The sequence below is a fragment of the Nothoprocta perdicaria genome, unplaced genomic scaffold (genome assembly GCF_003342845.1).
Source record: "Nothoprocta perdicaria isolate Ctin4 unplaced genomic scaffold, notPer1 scaffold_122, whole genome shotgun sequence".
NCBI classification, from domain to species: Eukaryota; Metazoa; Chordata; class Aves; order Tinamiformes; family Tinamidae; genus Nothoprocta; species Nothoprocta perdicaria.
The window spans coordinates 590,092-609,744 of NW_020454339.1; the positions used below are offsets into that span (position 1 = coordinate 590,092).

At 35.1% G+C, this 19,653-nt stretch overlaps 1 protein-coding gene across 1 annotated transcript in view; it reads left to right on the top strand.

Annotated features, from left to right (window-relative positions):
- The first annotated feature begins 535 nt into the window (after nucleotides 1-535).
- RSPO2 (R-spondin 2) overlaps nucleotides 536-19,653 on the top strand; it is a 45,951-nt gene continuing 26,833 nt past the window's right edge. The window contains exons 1-3 of the mRNA XM_026054554.1: nucleotides 536-718; nucleotides 11,060-11,203; nucleotides 12,342-12,530. Of these exons, the coding sequence (XP_025910339.1) occupies nucleotides 637-718; nucleotides 11,060-11,203; nucleotides 12,342-12,530 (415 nt within the window). The 5' untranslated portion in view covers nucleotides 536-636. The remainder of the gene's footprint in view (nucleotides 719-11,059; nucleotides 11,204-12,341; nucleotides 12,531-19,653) is intronic.

Sequence of the window (19,653 nt, forward strand, 5' to 3'; positions counted from 1 at the left end):
GGTGCTCTCAGCTCCTCTCTGTTCACAAGCCCTGGAAAGGGATCCAAGTGCACTCTCATTTTTCATTCCTCAGAAGCACTAGAGTAGTCTCTGGAAACAAATGACCATGACATTACAGGTGGATATATCCTRATGCCAATGTCCTCTCCATGTTTGCTGCTGTGCTCGGCTCACGGGCTCAGCTGCAAGCTGGAATTCAGCACCTGGATTTTGTTCATGTTATGCTGCTGAACTTTATTCGCCTTGGTTTCCAGTCACCTGTACCTTTATGAAAGAAGTAGCTCCTTTTCGTTTTATTGTTAAGTGGCACTGCATACTAATGAAAATAAAGAGCTTTTGATTTTTTATTTATTAATTATTTTTATGTTTTCTCTGGCCAGAGAAGATGCGTTACAATGAATGCATTTTCAGAGCCTTTCTTTCAAAACTGCTTGTGATTGTAAAGTAGATAAGTAAGAGGGAAGAGGATGTCCAGCCAAAATAATTTTCAGAATGATGTTAAAATGTGATTTATCTTCTTATTTTGCAGCTAGCTATGGACCAAATCCAATTTGCAAAGGCTGTTTATCTTGTTCAAAGGATAACGGGTGCATCAGATGCCAACATAAGTTATTCTTCTTCCTACGAAGAGAAGGAATGAGGCAGTATGGTGAATGCTTACATTCCTGCCCATCAGGGTACTATGGACTCCGAACGCCAGATATGAACAGATGTTCAAGTGAGTCRTTTTTTTTGAAGTTTACGTTCATTTTTATAGAAAAACTATAATTCATGCTGCATATTTAACATGATATATTGYGGAACATAATGCTATTTCCACAGATGTCTCAAGATGATCATAAAACTTCTTTGTTAAAGCGTATCTCGRCTGATAGCAAGATATACAACCTTGAGCAAATTAAGTAGTCAGTGTACTAATCTAGTTTAGTATTATTGTTGTTATTTCAGATAGGAGGGTAATTTAGGAAAGAAGGAGGATTTAGACAGATATTCCTACTTTTAACAAAGAAATCTCCGTTATATGCAATTAAAAAGGATTAAGCATTAATTTAACAATGCCTCATGTGCCTGCTAGTCTTGTATATGCACTTACACATGGGTGRGCAGAACAGATATGGCTTCTTGTCCCCTTTGTTCTTATACAAATTTCATGTGACCAGACACCTCATACCAGACCTGTTTTGATATGTACGTGTTGCTCTTTTAATAAAACAGATACACTATTAAAAACAAACAAATAACCTTTCATTTTCAGTATTACATTTTATTTGGAAATTTATAGCCTGCTAATGTGCAGGGAAATTTGTTTTTTGTGCATAAAAGCACCACTATTTATATCAATGAGCGATCTGAAATATCTACATGTTATTTTACATTATCTGCTAGTTGTGGCTATTTGTATGGATTTTTCTGGATGCTCATATGTGCTGCGTATATGAGCATACAGATGACACGTAATCCACATATGGATTGCTACTATCTCTAACTCATTGATGAAATTTTGCTGTTTTGCAGTCTAACCAGAATTAGGTGAGAACCTGAGAAATGCCTTACTTTGCTTCCCAAAGTAATGCAAGGTGCATTAAATGCATGGCCCCCTCCCTGCCCAGGAGGTGTGGCAGGTAGGTGCCATCTTCCAGATGACACATAATCTTGAGGTCCATATGAGGTCAGTCATCCTGTGGCACATCTCACTAGAAAGAGAGCATTAGCTCCAGTGCCCTGGCCAAGGGCCAGCTCCTGTAATGACATCCCGCCTGCTGCTCTAAATTCCCTGTGTGGTTGCAGTGGATATGGTATTCCTCACTTTGCATTTCCAACTGTTATGTAATGTTACTGAGCACTGCCTAATACATACCAGGTGACTAGATTTTGGTGAAAAATTAAATAAGACTGGTATATAGTTTCTATATATACCTTTTGTAAAGTACTTGGGGATCTTGGCCTTTATATTTCATAACACTGTTATGAATTCAGCAGCTTGTCAAATTTAAACCTTTCAAAACTGGGCTATAAGAACTTGCCCGTGTAAAACCATTTTTGAATACTATTAAAGTTTTGGAAAATGGATAAATGCATCTGTATTAGCCTCTCCTTTGATTTTGGTGTAGGAAATGTTGTACTCTGTGTTACATGTCATGCTTTATTTTCTTTAAAAAAAAGTCATTTGCAAAGCGTAGATTTGGAATATAATATAGCTTTTTCACATTTTATCACTTAGAGGAAGTGTCCCTTTTTCCTGAACTATAGGATATGTTTTGAAAAGTAAGAATAGGAGTTGTGTCCCAAATCATATTGACATATGTTGAGTGCTAGATGTTTAACTCACCCTTCATGCCTTTGACAGTCTCCTCCTTTGAGAGTAATGACTTGTCATTCACTGGCATTTACAGACCAGTTCTGGTTCATCTCAAGTGATTTTTATATTATATAATTTTATTTTGATGTAATTTCCAAGTGATGTATTTATAAATCACAACTTGCATGTTACATGCATTGCATTGTGAACACATAGATGTTTTGTGGATTCAAAAGGAGTTAAGATAAATATTCTTTAAAGTAGAATATTCTTAAAAAATAGAATAGACCTATTTCATCTTAGATACTTTTATTCATAGTTGTTTACAGCTTCTCATGCATGCTGTTTATAGTTTCTACTGCTCAGGTAGTATTTTCTCAGTTAAAAATGTCAAAAAAATATGCTAGCTCTAAAACTTGGGATTAAAGCACATGACATACCTAAACTGAAATGATTTCTGCACTATTAGTGTTGTCATAAACACAAGAATGTTTAAAATTTTGTTACTGGGACATTTGTCCATTTGTGTTAGWGAAGCTATGGAGCATATTTTTGTGGAACATGTTGGAATGATTTTTAAAAAATCAAATGTAGTTAGTGCCCAACAAAACATGGTATATACTACAGTCGTATGTAACAGCTCCAAAATCATAGAAATTTTGAATTTCAAGGCTAATTTTCTTTTCTATATGTAAGCAATATGTGCCTCAACAAGAAGAGGCCTCTACATGTAAGCAATATGTGCCTCTCAACAAGAAATAAAAAGAAGTACTGAATTAAAGGGAAAAAAAATGACATCTGTCAATCAGTGTCTGGTTTAACATGAGTCTGATTAGTGTTTCAAGACTATCTTGACCATCAAAATTCTTTTCTGAGTTGAAAAACTCAGTATGTTTTCATAGTAAGCTTTACCATTTTGGAGGGAGGAAGTATTTACTACAGTTAAAAATTTCAATTTTCTTTAGCTTTGATGGGCTATTCTATTTGCTCAGGTTCACCTTCACTTCTTACAGGAGGACCTGACATCTTTGCTGAAATTGTTATTGCCCATTCCAAGTACCTTAAATAAAATCAAAGTAAGGGGAAGCTTTTAAAAAACTCAAGTATTTTTTAAACACATTTAGTTAATTCACTATACTAAGAAAGGTAATTTTTTGAACATTGTTACAAATATATATTGTATGTTACACGTTGAACATGTTACAAATATATAATGGTAATATATTACAGATTGACTATTGCTTATATGGTATAGCAGGACGTACGAAGTTCTAAGATTTCTGTAGCCAGTATAATTTATAACAGACCATCAGTGGGCTCAAGGACCACAAAGACAAAACACTTAACTTCAAATAAAATTGTCTTGAGTTTTTAGAACCAGTTTTCATGAATTTTCCATTCATTCCCTTAAAACATCTTAAAAAAAACAAGCAAATTAAATTTGGATTTTGCAAGTTAAATGGGATAGTCAGATACTCGGGGATAGTCTACATATCATTTTACAGGCACCTTATTACTATTTTTCTTTTCTTCTTTCTCATATCTTCCACCCTTTTTTCCTTCTGCAAATCCTTTTGGGTCATATTCTTAATTTGTTGATTACTAGTCTTACTAGGTATTTTGTGAGAAGAGTTTCCTTCCATCCGTCTGGCAGTGAAAAATCTTAATGGTGCTTTGAATTAAGATTTCTGAAATCTGTAGTCAATTTAGATTAAATAAAGTAATTATATATTTGTAAAATGCTAATTGAAAACACTGTGGTTTGGCATTTATTTAAAAGATGTCAACTAATAATGAATAAAGGTTAGAACATAGCTGGCTGTATTGCTCAGTGTTTATTAAGTGAATTCATTTAAAAATACATTATAGTATTTCATGATTTGCATTCCATAGTCCAAGTATTGCTCTCTCTGAAAAGGCTGGTGTGTGGTAAGGAACTCGGGGAACTGTTATGGTGAAGAGGCTGTGTATGTCATTCTCTCATCACTAACATCAGAATCTTTGTTTAATAATGACAAAATGCTGCAACTACTAAAGTCACATCCATTTACAAATTTAAATACACCCCAGCCTTTGTAGTTATTACCTTGCAAGTTTAAATTCCTTGCAAGATTTAAACCTTGTGATAATTTTCCTCCTATCCTTACTGTTCTTTCAGTGACATTAATAGAAATTAGCTGACTTTTTTTTTTTTCTGTTCCTTTTCCATTTGTTGTTCGATCAATAGTCTGTAGTTTGCAGTGCCAGCAGACACATCAAGATCATAGCATGAAGTTACGTCTGTAGCACCAGTGCTACCAAGATGGGAGTGGGATGGCACTTGGGCAATGAGCGTTGGAACAATAAGTGTAGCAGGAACACGGGCAGGTTGGCCTAGGAGATGCATGGGAATAGCCTGCACTAGGAGAGGCAGAGGGATCTGATGTTAGAGGTGTGGGGGACTGTGAGTCACAATCCTGGGCCAAAGACCTCCATATTAGGGGCTTCAGAGCAAGCAAGTTATGAGGATGGTTGTCCAAGAGTGTGAGAAGTTATGGGACCAGAGGCTTCTCTATAATGATTGTTCAGTGGAAAAAATGATTTTGTACTTCAGAAAGAAAATCTTGACTATAGCAGGTCATCATCTACTACCACCTTAACAAAACGAGACACCACAAGAATGGATCCCAGTTTCAATGCTGGGACATATGCACAGACATATTCCCACAATTTAGGAATGCCACATTTCCTTCCCCAGTCTTAATCTGCAGATTCCCTTTACAAAAGATGGMCGTTACTGCGCCTTCTCCAAGGTGTTCGGTTGTGTTCTCTCTCTTGCTGTCCCATTTGAGGGACTCCACTCATGCAGATCCCCCAACGTGTATGTTCTCACTTTYCTTTCCCATACTCAAGTGATGGTCACTGGTGGCAGCCTCTCACATGCAGCAGTGTTGGCTGCGAATGGTTATTTTTAATGACATTAATAGGAACTGAGCAACTGTTTGCTCTCTTTTCTACTACATTTACTGCAAAATGTCATTGTTGTGGATGGCATTATAGTTGAATATTCAATCTTATTGTGCACATTTAGAAAGAATGATGCAAATGCTACAGGATATAGATTTATCACATAAAGGATTTCACATAAAGGATTTATCACATAAAGGTTATCACATTTTTTTTTTTGCCAAAAAGAAGGCAATGTAAAACTTGCACTCATCAGCAAATGTGCTTTACAAATAAGTAACCGATCTTTACAACTGCAGCAGGTTCTCTTTTCATCTTAGAATGCATCATATGAGAACTTAATTTATAAGCTTCCTTCTTGTTAAGATTGTGTAAAAATGCAAAGCTCGTCCACCTCATTGTGGAACATTTTACATTTCACTTGGAACTTCAAAGGCAGTATCTTTCCCAACAGGTCATCTTATTCTGCATCACCTTATAAGCTGGTGGAAAATTTACCCTGGAAAAACAATCTTTGAGTAATGCCATGCTCTCGGTAACTATGGAAAAGCAGGAAGTTGCTGATGAGAGCACACACTCATATTTTTACAATAATGGGGAAATATATCTGGGTCTAGATTTAATTCARTACCTGAATATATGAATTGTGTTTTGAACTCCTAGGCTTTTGATTTCTTCTCTAAAATATCAGTCCGTAAATTCCTTAATTATTATTTTAAAAAGCGAAATACTTAGTGGCTTGCCATGACTGTCAGGAAGTCAAAACAGCTCAGGAAAATCTTTTATTAATATCACTGTGGTTCATCTGCTTAAAATGTATCTCTAATTCGAGCATGATTTGTAATCCAGGCTTTTTCCTGCTAGCGTTCTTTAATGCACCATTATGTAATTTTCTATAAATATTTAAAATTTCATCCACCTCAATCAGATTTTTTTTTTTCAGATACTCAAGTAAATGGCAGATGAATATATGGGCCAATGTAAATAGGATTATAAATTCTAAATTGAATATTTTATTTCTGACTAGCTAAATGCTCTTCTTATAGACCAGATTGGTTGCCCTAACTTTGGCTGATGTATGGTTCAGAACCATTATCACTACTTCTAAAAAACCTGCTATATATGTAAAAATACCTTAGAAAAAAATTATTTCTGAAGTGCCATAGAGTGCTAGAGGTCATTAAAGATTAAGTAAAAAGGCACTTTGGCTCTTAAATTCCTTACACAACTTTTCTATTGCTACCCTATTTCAGTAAACAAAGTCTAATTTTTTTAAATTTCTGTTTTTGGACTTTCTTGTCAGTGGTCTTTTTGAGACCAGGAAAGGAGGCTGTGAGGATGATAATCCTTTTCCTTCTCTGGAAAGGAGAACATTCTGACCTAAAATATTTTAATGCTTTTAAATTGCCTGCTGGAAACTCTCAGGATAAAGACTCAAGTCCTTTAGTCCTGTGGGTTTCCTGGCCTTTGATYGAAGAGTGACACAGTCTTAACACAAGGAGTTATGTTTCTTTCTTGAGCATATACTGTTCCTGTAACTGATCTCGAGGATGGAGGYACTTTAATGTGATGTTCTCCCCTTGTGTTGCACTGAATTCAAGGTCTTATCCATCTGTCATGCTAAACGAAGAGATTGCACAGTATCAATAAACTTTCCACTTGGAAAGGTGTATATGATTTTTATCTTCATGCTTGTCCCATAAATCAAAATTTCAGAGCTCTGTTGAAAGGATAAGTTTTCATTTAAGTTTCTTTTGTCTAAACACTGAAGATATTTGAGCAGAGCACTTCTGTCTAACTTCAGCCCAGCTCAGCTTCGCCAGGGACTTCTGTTCCACCCTTTCCCCTGAGAAGTGAGGTCATGGAGCTGTGGTTTATAATCACTCCCGTGACAGCTTGTAATTGAAAATAGACTTCTAGAAAGCACTGCTTTTCTTTAGCTCTCACTCTTTGAACCATGGGTGATTTAAATATATATTTATCATGAAAGATTGTATCTTTTTAGGAGTTTTAATTTCCTTTTTTTGCTGTTTAGATACTTATAGTGGGGTCTTGTCTCTCTGATGGGATAGAAAGTTACTAGTGAAAACTCTCCTTGCTGAAGCAATTAAGATCTTTGATATTAATTTCATCTGAGTTCAGAATTTATGTCTTTTGCTATTTGTATATAACTCCTGTGGGAAGTATGGTGCAATATTTTAAGAACTGTCATCTTTTTTAAAATGGAGATTTGATAGGAAGCAGACCCATCATGAAATACTGCAAACTGAGTATAAGGGAAGGAAAAGGTGGGTACTCATAAGTATATATGCGTCTAACCCTCATATACTCTTGTAGCTAGTGTAACTGAGTGGGAATAGCAGCAATAAAGTACTTATAACTTTTGCAGTCTCAGGTTCTCAAGACTGGCTTTGCTAGCTTAATGTCATTATTATGCAAGTATGGTAGGCCTCTAACAAATGTGTGATTGCTTTGGTGGATTCRTCAGAAAGACTGAATTTATTAATTTGTTCTCCCCTGAACACCAATGTTTTCACTCCCATATTCTACTACTTTTCTTTCCACTTCCTACTTCTAAAATCTCCCATTTATTTTTGTACAGTGGGAAGTGGGCACCATTTTCTGTTTTGTTTGTTTTTCCTGAAAAAGTGGATACTGAGAACATGGAAAAGGAGGAGTTGTCACTCTGGAATGACCTTCGGCTACAGTTTGGTCAAAACTATAATTACAGTTAGTAATCAATAAACAGAAGCATAGTGCTGAGTCTGAGCATTAATGTTTGAGTTTAGAATTCTTACAGTAGAACTATTTTTTTTTCAGTATTTTCCTCAGAATGCATCTGATATTGATTAAATCATAGATATTTCATGTTTTAAGTAATTTATCTTTATAGAAAAAAAAACAAACTGAATTCTAGAAACCTCAGCTAAACTCTAATCCTGGAGCTGCTACTGATGCCTGCAATATGTAATTATAATGTCATGGACTCCACTGTAATGCAAGATGAATCTGCCATAAAAGGCAAAGGAAATGACATAAATAGGATGGGAGTATTGAATTATGTTCAAGAAACAGAAATAAGATTGATTCATTAATTTAATGTTTAAATGACCTCTCAGGTCCCTTCCAACCTTAAGCATTCTATGAATTTATGAAATGCTGGGTATTCACATATGTAGTGTTAAATCAAAGGAGTGCAAGTTGTATGGAAGGTATTCCCGTGGTCAGGTGAGGCAGGATTTCACATGGTAAATGTATTTATATGTTATCAGAAAGCAACTTGTGCCAGAAGTCTGTCATTTAATCCTTTCTCCGCTCCACAGAGTTCAAATGGAATAAACTTTAAATGTAGTATTTCCCATCATACTTTGAAAGCAATAGTTATAACATTATTTCAAAAATACATTTACATCACTTGGATGCAAAGGAGGGCCACGTGATACTAATTTTTTCTTTTAATGATCTGTTCTGCACCTCATCATTGGACTAAATGATTTCGAAAAGCCTTGATGTCTTTTCAAATCGTCTTGCGTTCMTGGACAAGAGGCAAATGTTTTTCTGAGTATTTATATTACACACTGGATTCAAGAATTGCATTTAATAAAATATTTGCTGTCTCAACTACATCTCAAGTATAACAAACCAGATTTGCAACTAACTTTTGCACTAACTATTAACATCTCCAGACCACCTCACTTTATGACTTTATCTTGCAGACACATATTAATCTGGGGAAGAGATTTTGCAGGTCAGTCTCTTAATAGGTTATCTGTTTATATTAAAGGTAAAGAATTAATATTTCTGACCAATATTCCTATAGTTAATATAATAATGTGTTTAGATCTGTTTTCATTCACCGTACAATTTCAGAGTTCTTTGGATAGATGAAGTAGTTTGTATGAACTCTATATGAAAATACTTTTGGAGTTTTGTCCAAGTAAGACAAATCTATTTACTGCAAAGCAAGGACCCTATCTAAAGATTTATTTGAAATCGTGGTTGACATGCATCATCTACATAGCTTTCAAGTATCTTGTGTAGACATTGACTTTCCCTTCTTTGAAGATCAATTCAAACCTTGTTAAAAAATAAATTCCTGGAAATTCCTGGCAATTCCTGGAAATTTCCCCTAGACTGAGCTGTACAGGGAGCCAAACCTCTGGTACTTATATGAACCAAAGTTTTAAATGTAATGTAGAGAAAGTCTCTAACTAGATTATCTATCTCTAAAGAGAAAGAATGTAAAGAAAGTCTCTAACTAGATAACCTGTTTATAGCAAACAGGTTGTGTCTGATGGTTGAGTTCTATTTGCTGATTTCCTGTTGATTGATGAGTTCTGATTTTTGAGTTCTTTAAAATCAAAAAGAGATACCAGCATTTTAAATGTTTGTTTTCCGCATGCAAGCTGCCTCATTTCTAGACCAATCCCACAAGAAGTCTGTTCTAAAAAGCTTCATATTTCTCTAAAATTCCCTATAAAGAATAGTTTCCCACCACTGTCAAGTTTGTGTGATGGCATGCCTTGTTTTGGCCTTCTGAATTTCATAAATAAATACTAAAATCTGCTTTATAAAGATTAGATAAAATTGCAGTGTTCTTAGGGGAGTTGCTCATATTTCAGAAGTCACATATTCTATGAACATTCTCTTTGGAAAGAATGAAAGAATGAAAAATAGATGAATGACATAAGTGACCACAAGGTCTAGTGCATTGTTGCATGAAATGAATAACAAATGTTCATTGCTGTAACTTCAGGTAGCTGATAACATGATACARTTAATGTAGTTTATATAAGTTATTTAAATTATGTTATCTGGAAGATTTATTTTTATCTTTAAAAACTATAAGATGTTCATTACTGTTTCAATATAATAGCTTTCTCTCGGTAGTCTTTGAAATGCTTTTGCTCAACATTTATTTGTGGATATGTATGGCTGACTTTCATATGCAACCATGAAAGCATTTCTGTCTTTCCGTTGTGCATATAATTGTTGATATCTACTTTATTTACCATTTGCTGTGTTTTAGCATGGTGTAGGCTGTTTCTGAATCTATCATTGAGTATATATTTCTCTCAAATTCTCAGAGAAAATCAGTGTTAGGGAATTYTTCTCACACTATTGATAGTAGTTTTATATTTTTTAATCTTTTAATAAAGGCTATTTTGTATGGATATTGGCTTCATTAGTAATGGAGAATTGAGTTTTTCTGCATAATACCACATGCATACCTGCAGGTATGGAAATCAAACCTGGCACCTGAAAGCATTCATGCACCTATTCATAGGGTCAGCCCATCAAAAGCTTTTGGATCCTGCTTGCAGTGACGAATGATAAAATAATACATCCATACTTCCTAAAATAATTGATCACACCATATTTTCCTCCAAAATATGTAAGATAATTTATATCAAGCATTTTTTTCTTTCAAAAATATATAATCAGTTCAAAAAAAATTAATTAGAAATTTTATGTACAGTTTCCATTGAAAAGCAGGCATTTCAGCTTTTTACTTTAAAAACATCTTACTGCAAGTGTTATTGTTTCTACTATTTATTCAGTTTCCTTTGAGAACATTTTTATACAACAATTCAATATGACATTTTCTATTTTTTAATAAGAAAATGAGCAGAACAATGTGGAGGAAAAAGGGGTACTTGGAGTAAACTTTTAATTASTCATATATATCTGGCAGGTTTCAGGTTGACAGTATTCCTTCTCATAGTACTTTCCATTTTGCCATTCTGCTGCTTTACAAGCCTTTTCATTTTTACTTACACTGTCATGTTGTTCCTTACAATCCTTCTGGTTTAGGATGCAGAATAGAGAACTGCGATTCCTGCTTTAGCAGAGACTTTTGTACCAAATGCAAAACCGGCTTCTACTCTCACCGAGGCCGCTGCTTCAGAGGATGCCCCCCGGGATTTGCAGCCTTGGAAGAGATTATGGAGTGTGTGGGTGAGTGTTCAGGACACCAAGGCTACTGAAACAACTGTTTTTGCCAGGAGGCCAAGTGCAGATACTTATGTCACTATTTTAATTTTTTTGCCAGTGTTTAGCATTTCTGAYATAGAAATATTTGTGAGGAAATTGTGTATGAATCTCCTTCCCAGTAATATTTTTTCCAAATTTTGAAATAAAATATTACTGGAAATACTGCTGTGTTTGTTGTTCTGCACCTAAAGGCTTTGCGCTTTTCATTGGGAATCACCTTATATTAGGGCTTAACTTTAAAATTTTAAAGTTTTCAGGCCAGTTTTTACACTTTTTTTACACTTTTTTTTCCAAGCTGTTTTCACCAGTTTTGTTGGATTTTTGCCTCTGTAACTACCTGTCCAGTTTGACTTTTACAAAGTAAAAGGTACAGCAGTTTGTCTATAGAAATCTTGGCTTCCAATTGACTTCTTGTTTCTCAGGAGCTCTCCTCTTTTTTATCTTACAAGTTACAAGGGAACATTGCAGGAGCTTTTCATTCTGGCTCCTTGAAGTTGATGAGTTGTATTATTACTGCAACTTACTGTTTCGCATACAAGCTGGACAATTTATTTTAATGAGGAGCAAGTCTCAATATAAACCATCAAATACATGTTTTTAGTGGAAATCTACCTTATAACTCTGAGCCAGCATTGGCAGTTCTCATGGTTTTTCATGTGAGCCTCAAGATTTGGTCTTTTATCTTGAAGCCTGGGAATAGTGTCAAAACAGACTTTTTCAGAAATAGTTCTTGCGTTTGATGATGAGGCATTACTAGAAACTCTTGAATGTTGTTTATTCAGGTGACAACCAAATAGTATTTATTTATTAAAAAGAGAAAAGTTTAAGTCAATCTCATGATTTTAGGAGGGTTTTTTGAATACTTGGAATTTACCTCACTTCCATACAGGAAGGCTGATATTCTCACTGTTTTATGCTTAGACTGATGCAGACTTCAAGGATTCTTTTAGATATTGTAAGATATTTTGTTTCCAGTCTATTAATTGTAAAACTCATACGTAGTGCTTTCTAATTATGCACTCTTGCTAATTAAAAGGAAGGAAAAGAAGAAACTAAGAGCTGAAAGGCCGTGCTAACTTGTTTTTCTCTTTTGCGTTACCAGAAGGCTGTGAAGTGGGTCAGTGGAGTGAGTGGGGAACTTGCAGCAGAAACAATAAAACATGTGGATTTAAATGGGGCCTGGAAACAAGAACAAGACACATCGTGAAGAAGCCAGCAAAAGACACAATACAGTGCCCAACCATTGCAGAGTCCAGGCGGTGCAAAATGGCCATGAGGCACTGTCCAGGAGGTAAGTGGAGTCCATTCCTCCCAAGTCTTTGAGTTTTCTGTTACACAATTGCTTGTGTTAAACTTGAAATGAGAGCTGTTTCATCCCAGCTGAAGGGAAAACACCTTCTTTTCTGATCTGCTGCATGAGGCCCAAAAAGGCAGTAGTACCATCACAGTCCTAATGTRTGTAGCAAAACTTGAGGGAAAGGCTCTTGTTGGGAATATAATTCTCTCAATATGCCCAGAAACTTCATCCTGCCATGATAAAAAAGTTTGTACAAAGAGGTCCGTTGCAGAAGACTGCCACACGTGGATATTTGAGCTACAGCATCAGCGCTGTGCTGATTGTGGAATAACTAACTGCTCCACACTTTGCAGTCTTTCTAAATCTCGGTGCAGGCTACACATGCAACGTTGGTAATGGTATTTTTGGCTTGGCTACATATGAAGGTGTTAACTGGGACTACARATGTGTCACTTGTTCTGAATATTATAAATCTGGGACCAAACTATGGCAGCAGAATAAAGAGATAGGCATTAAGCACTTTAGAGTAAGACTAGCTTGTGACAAACAGGTGGTTAAAAACAAGTAGATAAAAAGGAAYGTTCAGATTTCTTTACCATGGTTTTCTAAGACTTAAGTAGGAAAAATTTGAAAAAACAAATTTCAAATTTGTGTTCAGATTTGTAGAGATGAACATAGAGACATAGAGATTTTTCAGTAGAAAAGTCAGCATGTTTTACAAAACTTCTTGTTATTTAGAAGGAGAGGTAATTTTTAGGAAAATCGTGTCTCTTGTCTATTTTACAATCTTTTGTCARTTAGCAGTGATTTTATTGTGGGCACCAAGGCATAAGAGAATGAAGATCTTTTGAAAGTCAAGGAAATGGTTTAAGAAATTAGAGGAAGGAGAAGAGGTATTTTTTATAAAAGGTCAGCATGGAGGGAAACTAAGTGTTCACAGCAAGATGATCAACAGATAAATAAACATGTAATTCCTTTTAAGAATCATAAGATCAAAGGAAAATTCAGGCTACAAGARACCTCTAAACATCTTTAATACCTCCTGCTGCAAGCAGGGTCAACCATGAGATCAGAAAAGTAAAAAGGAATAAAGGATTGTGGAGTCTTGAGATAAAAGCATGATCTGTTGAGTAAGGTAAAACTGAAATGGTCTAAAAATAGACACATAAATAGGTATGGTTTGTATTCTGGAATTTTTGAGTGTGTCCCTCTTGAACATGCTGCCCACTACTATTCCAGGAAAACATTATATGTAAATTTTAACTTAAAGAATAAATCCAACGTAAGTTTCATATATATCTGGAGTATCCTAATACCTTCTGGAAGAGAATATAAAGTTGATTCTAAATCAACTAAATCTAAATTTAGTTGGTCTAAATTAAGCATTCTTCTTTCCAGTCCCTCTCCCTACAGACACATGCATGCGTGTGCACACACACACTCCCACTTCCAGTCCCAGGGGCACAGGAGCACACAGGTAGCCGGCACGCTTACCCCTGAGCCAAAGCTGCTAGGTCCTCTTCAATCTGGGTGGGCTTAGCAAGGCCACACTGTTGTACAGGGATTTATCAATAACGGTGTCTGATCAGCTTTACCTGTTTGGTTGGGCAATTGGTATTAAGGAGCATTGACACTGTGCCTCAGCTAATGATTTAACCAGAGTTTAACAGTGCTTTGTGTTTGTAGTATAGTTAATCTGCAACCTATAGAAACCCCCTGAAGATATTAAAAATTTGACTACAAATAAACCATGCTTTTATTTTGTTTGTTTTATTTTATTTTATTTTATTTTATTTTATTTTATTTTATTTTATTTTATTTTATTTTATTTTATTTTTGTAAATGAAATGCAGTCACAATTTCAGCAGTCAGTTGCAAAACAAATATACCAAATATTCTTCATAAATGAAAGACAACTGACTTAAATGACAGGTAAGTATCACTGTCACCTATTGACTCAGCTTGATTCTCAGTTATATGCAGACCTCCATGAATAATAGTGAAGATGGTTTAAAGTGCAACTGTGTCCATTATTAGACCTCGTAAAGAAGCCTTAACATAAATGAGAATGATTGAACTTTTTTGCTTGCTTTTTTCTTTTTAATTTAAATGAAACTGATTATGATTCCAATTCAGCAAGGTGACTAATAGGGAAGGAAGGAAGGAGTAGATAAAAACATGGTCTAATACTGACGTATTTTTACAACTGTTTTAAACTAAAGAATCATGAGCCGACTTCTGCATACTACCACAATCCATTTCATTCAGTCTACCCCAATATCAAAATGATGAATAATGGACTATCTTCCTACTGTCTATTCAGTCCTACATATTTGGTGGTATAAACCCCTTTCAACCTAATGCTCCCTGGTGTGGTATCCAGCTTCTCCCAATTTTCTACAGATTTTCATGGATTGTATCTATGAAGATTCATCTTTTCACAGTGTACACTAAATCATGCACTGCTACTTAGTTACTGTATGTCTTTTTATATCAAGTCTCTATCTTGTAGTTAAACATCTTTATTAGTAGTAATTATGTTGGAAGTGAATAGTCCTTTTTGAATGTGTCCTGTTGGAAAATATTTGTAATACATTGTAATATGAAAAGCCCTGTGCTGTGTGAGTATTACTCCCATGTAAATGAAATACAAAGAAAATAACCTAGACTCTTATTACAACAAATCAATAGCATTTGATTAGTATAAAAAAAAACATCATGTAGCAAGATGACTAGCAACTTTATGGTCAGCTTATAATAGTCATTCTGAGCCACGAGTGTTTTTTTTCTGCATAACTAGCAGCAGAACTTGCTTTGAAAATGATCTGAGTTTACATTGTCAGCAATTTAAATGTAGCCCAAACAAGAGATCATATAGACTTTTTATGCCATGTCAAAATGATTTATATTGTACCCAATATACAGCCCATCTTTTATATTATTTACATTTTCTAAAACTTTGCTCTTATCTTTAAGTTAAACTGTTCATTTTAATACACATAATACATTTAATATATGTAATATTAGAAAGTAGTTTATAAATTTAAAAAGGAGAAAACATGGGTTGTCTAAGAAAAAGACTGGTTTTGGTATGAGTTCTATCAGAACAGGCAGAATGAAATGGTACATCTAAAGGCTAGGTGGAAAAAAAAGCTATGAAATTAACTTTTCTGAAGGAAGGACAAATAAAAAGGCAGAAATCAAGGCTGGATTGGACTCACATGATGTCTGGCTCCTGGCATCTTTATGATGAGTTGGAAGCATCTATATCAAGGTAGCTGTCCATGCTTCATCTATAGACTAGTCTATAGACTGAGGTACATGAGATGGTCCTTTTTATTCTAACAAACTCTGAAGCTCTGGTGGTGGAAGTAATGAGATCAAAGTGTTTTACTTCTAAAGCAGAAGGAAGCAAAACTAACATGTGTGAAGTTCCACAAAATCTACAATCAGTATTTTGGGTTTGTTCTTTTTTGGCCTTTCAGATGCATGAAGTTTAGCTTGCAGTGGAGAATTTCAGAAAACTGACACATATTTTCAGTTCAACTCCATATGGTAGAGATTTAGTTATATAATTTCCTTCATTAACTCTGGTTTATGAATCCAATGTGTACGCAGGGAGTTATTTTGTGGATGTAATACCGAGCCTGCATATAAACTCCTGGCAAGTAGCATGTTACAGGTATGGTTTTAGTCTTGATAATTTAGTCAGGATCCAAATTATTCAAATTATTTTAAATGGTTTGAGAAGTCTGCTTAGTAGACCACAGAAAGCTGTAGCATGTTCACGAGACTGTAGTAATTTGGAACTATTGGACTTTCATGCTGTTTTATAGGCAAATTCTCTTTGGTTTCATAATTTTTTATTTCATATTTTCTTGTCTAGTGATTCAGGTCACTGATTAGATTTCTATTCCAACATTTAGCTTTCCAAAGACATGCTGGTAGATTTTTCTCAGAGCTAGGAAATTTATTGTGCAGTCTACATCAAAAACTATGACCAAATCTCAGTCTTTAATCAGAAGAGTTTTGTAGAAAAAGTCTGAAAAGTCTGTAGTGCTCTTTCATAACCATGGGTTCCTCTAAGTTTTACATATTACAGTCCTTTTGTGTCCTCCCACTCTGTGGAGCTCCTTGCTCATATTTTTAGTAATAAAAATTCAAGTGTGCATAACTGCAAGTTTGGACTCTCCATACTGTATGCCAATGATTAATACTACTTTTGTACCGTAATGTAAAATATTGTCCTGAGTATAAACTTCCTTCTTTCCAAAGAAACCCCTGGGAGAGGGTGTGTTGCTGGCATTTTCAATGTCCRAAGAAAGTTTTCTTAAGCCTAGTTACTTTTGTGGGTGAGGAACCTATTGGATTTGTCCTGTTGAAATTTTGTCCTTTATAGTATGTTTTAATTATGGCTATATACACAGTACATCTAAGATCCCTTTCCTTTATCATATTTCATTAAATTAGCAGGTTTCCTTATTAGTCATTCAAAATGTTTAGTTACTTTTTTAATCACTGTGAATTACTAGAAAGCGGAAAAGTTGTTTACATAAAAGCTCATATCAAGCACTACCTGGTTCTTAGAAATGTAATTCCTAGGTTTTTTAAAAWTCTAACATTAAAATTTTGAACCTGAAATAAAAAAAAATAGTAAGTCGCAAAGGCTGAAGAACYATAATCTCTGTAAATGTCTCTTGAGAGGCTATGTTAATAAATCCTTTCTTCCTAATATTTTCAGAATATAAAATCACATGAATATGTGGGATAAGTATCAGATTATACAGCTAAAATGGATGTAGATTGTGATAGATAAATGGAACACAGGAAGCAAGGATATTTTTGGTGGGTTAGGGTCAGATAAAGTGCTTTTGACATATGCTTTCTATTTCTGTACATTTTATTTACATTTAAGCTACTATTTGTGATCCACATTACACAAAATATTCTGAACATTTTTGTACAGACTTTTACAGATCTTTGTAGAAATACTATTAAATTAGGTTTTCCTGCTAACTACTTCAGTTTCATGCTTACTAGGGTTTGAGATGTTGTCCATCTGGCCATGTGGCTAAAATACTATCTTGTTTATGAATAGGAATTCTTTATCGCTTTTCCAATATTTGCTGAGTTCTGGAGATACAAGCTAGAAACCAAGTGAAAGGTGATTTCACTTCTTTCCTACTGAAGCCAGAAACATAAAGAATGATACTGTACCGAGTTCAAATATGTCACTCAGTGATTCTTTCTTATTGTCAGTACTAGTTTATTTAACTGTTATTAGAGATAAGAATATCACATTTTGTATATCTCTTTATGCTATGTATATCACCCTGTGGCATGACTGTAATATGACTCATACTAAGTGAAGTTGGACCAAGAAAAAGATGATTTGGAGCATTTAGGACATCCCATGATGATCTTTGCAATCAGAGACATTCTACTATTTACAGAAAAATAGATAAAAATAAAAGAGAGTTTTAAAAACAACAAGTTACAAGCAATGTAGAAAATTACTAGACAGAAATATTATATGGGCTGATATATCATGCTGTCTTGAAGAGAAGGTGTTGTCAGTATGCTCCAACTGTCCTAAACTAGTATAATTTCTAGTAGAACAGATAAATTTATGTCTAGTATGTTATACTTTTTCCTGGCTCCTGCAAATTTCTGGCTTAAGCATGACTGACATCTTGAAGGTAAAAATGTCTAAAAGATTTTTTTTTTCTGTGAGAAAAGTTTTATGTTGTGTATGTTGGATTTCTTTTCTTTTGAAATTTGTCATGGGAAATCCATATTTCTTACTGAATATAAACAAAGTTTTACTGAGAAGTGGCTAACTGGAGAATCTTGTAGCTGTGCAATGGCTAAGATCACAGACTCATCAAGTAAATCAGATTAAAATGAAGATAGGTAGGTCATGTAGCCTAATTATCTGCTCAAAGAACAGTCAGCAATAAGATTGGGCCAGCAATAAGATTGGGCCGACAGTCCAGGGCTGTCTCCAGTCTGGTCTTGAAATCCTCCCAAATCTCTGTGTGATGTTCTAGATGTGGTCAGCTGAATGTCAAATAAAAAGCATAATCATTTCCCTCTATCTCCTGACCTAATAATAGAGTCCAAAGTGCCCACAGCCTTCCTTGTAACCAGGGCACACTGCAGCCCAATGTCTGGCCTCATCCTCACAAGGCCCCCAGCTCCTTCCCAGCAGGGCTGCTCCCCAGCCAGTCAGTGTCTAGCTGATATTGTTGCAGGGAGTCCTTGCTTTCCAGATATAGGATTTTGGCTTGTCCTTAATGGATTTTGTGAAGTTTCTTTTGGATAAAACGATCTGTTCTTCAAAAACAAGAAATGAAAAAAAAAAAAAAAAGAGCTTAAAATAAATGCATCCTAGGGTTCAGGCAGTGATCACTATCAACCTTTTGAACTTTTTGCCTATGACTACGCTGAGGTGGCATGTCTTGAAGAAGTTCATAAACCAGGCTGCTTTTGAAGCCTTCGTTGCTCCTGTAGTCAGTCTCAGTGTACAATACCCACAAATAGCAACCGTCTTTTGAGAGTCAGTGCAAGGGTTCTGCATGGTTGGGACTCTGTGGACGTGGCCGGTGTGTTTTATGTCACCTGTTAGTTGTGTTATTTTGCCACAGGAATGGACAGTGTAAGTGGAGAAGCCCTGTCCAACTCGGAACAGCAATAATGGGCTTTTTCTACACAAGGATAGTCAAGCATTGGACCAAGTCTGTCCMGTAGGTCGTGCAGCCTCAATACTTGTGAGTTTTCAAGACTGTCCGAACYGGACAAAGCCCCGAGCAACCAGGTCCAAAACTTCTTGGCCCTGCTGAGATGGAAGTTGGAGTAAGACTCAACCTGAAAGATTCTATCATTATGAGACATAAGGAAAAACATACTCTAGCTTTTACTCTAGCTTTAGACTGAAATAAAAGTTTATATTTGGTCTTTTGAAGATTTCTGGTATATGATATTCCCAGTTATGAAGAAGTTAGGATGACTGCTCATAAGAAAACCAAACAAAACAAGACTTAATCATGTTTGTTTCTAGTAGTAAGATCTTTTAATATGGTCTATTTAGTGATGTTGAAAGAACATGTAGAGTACA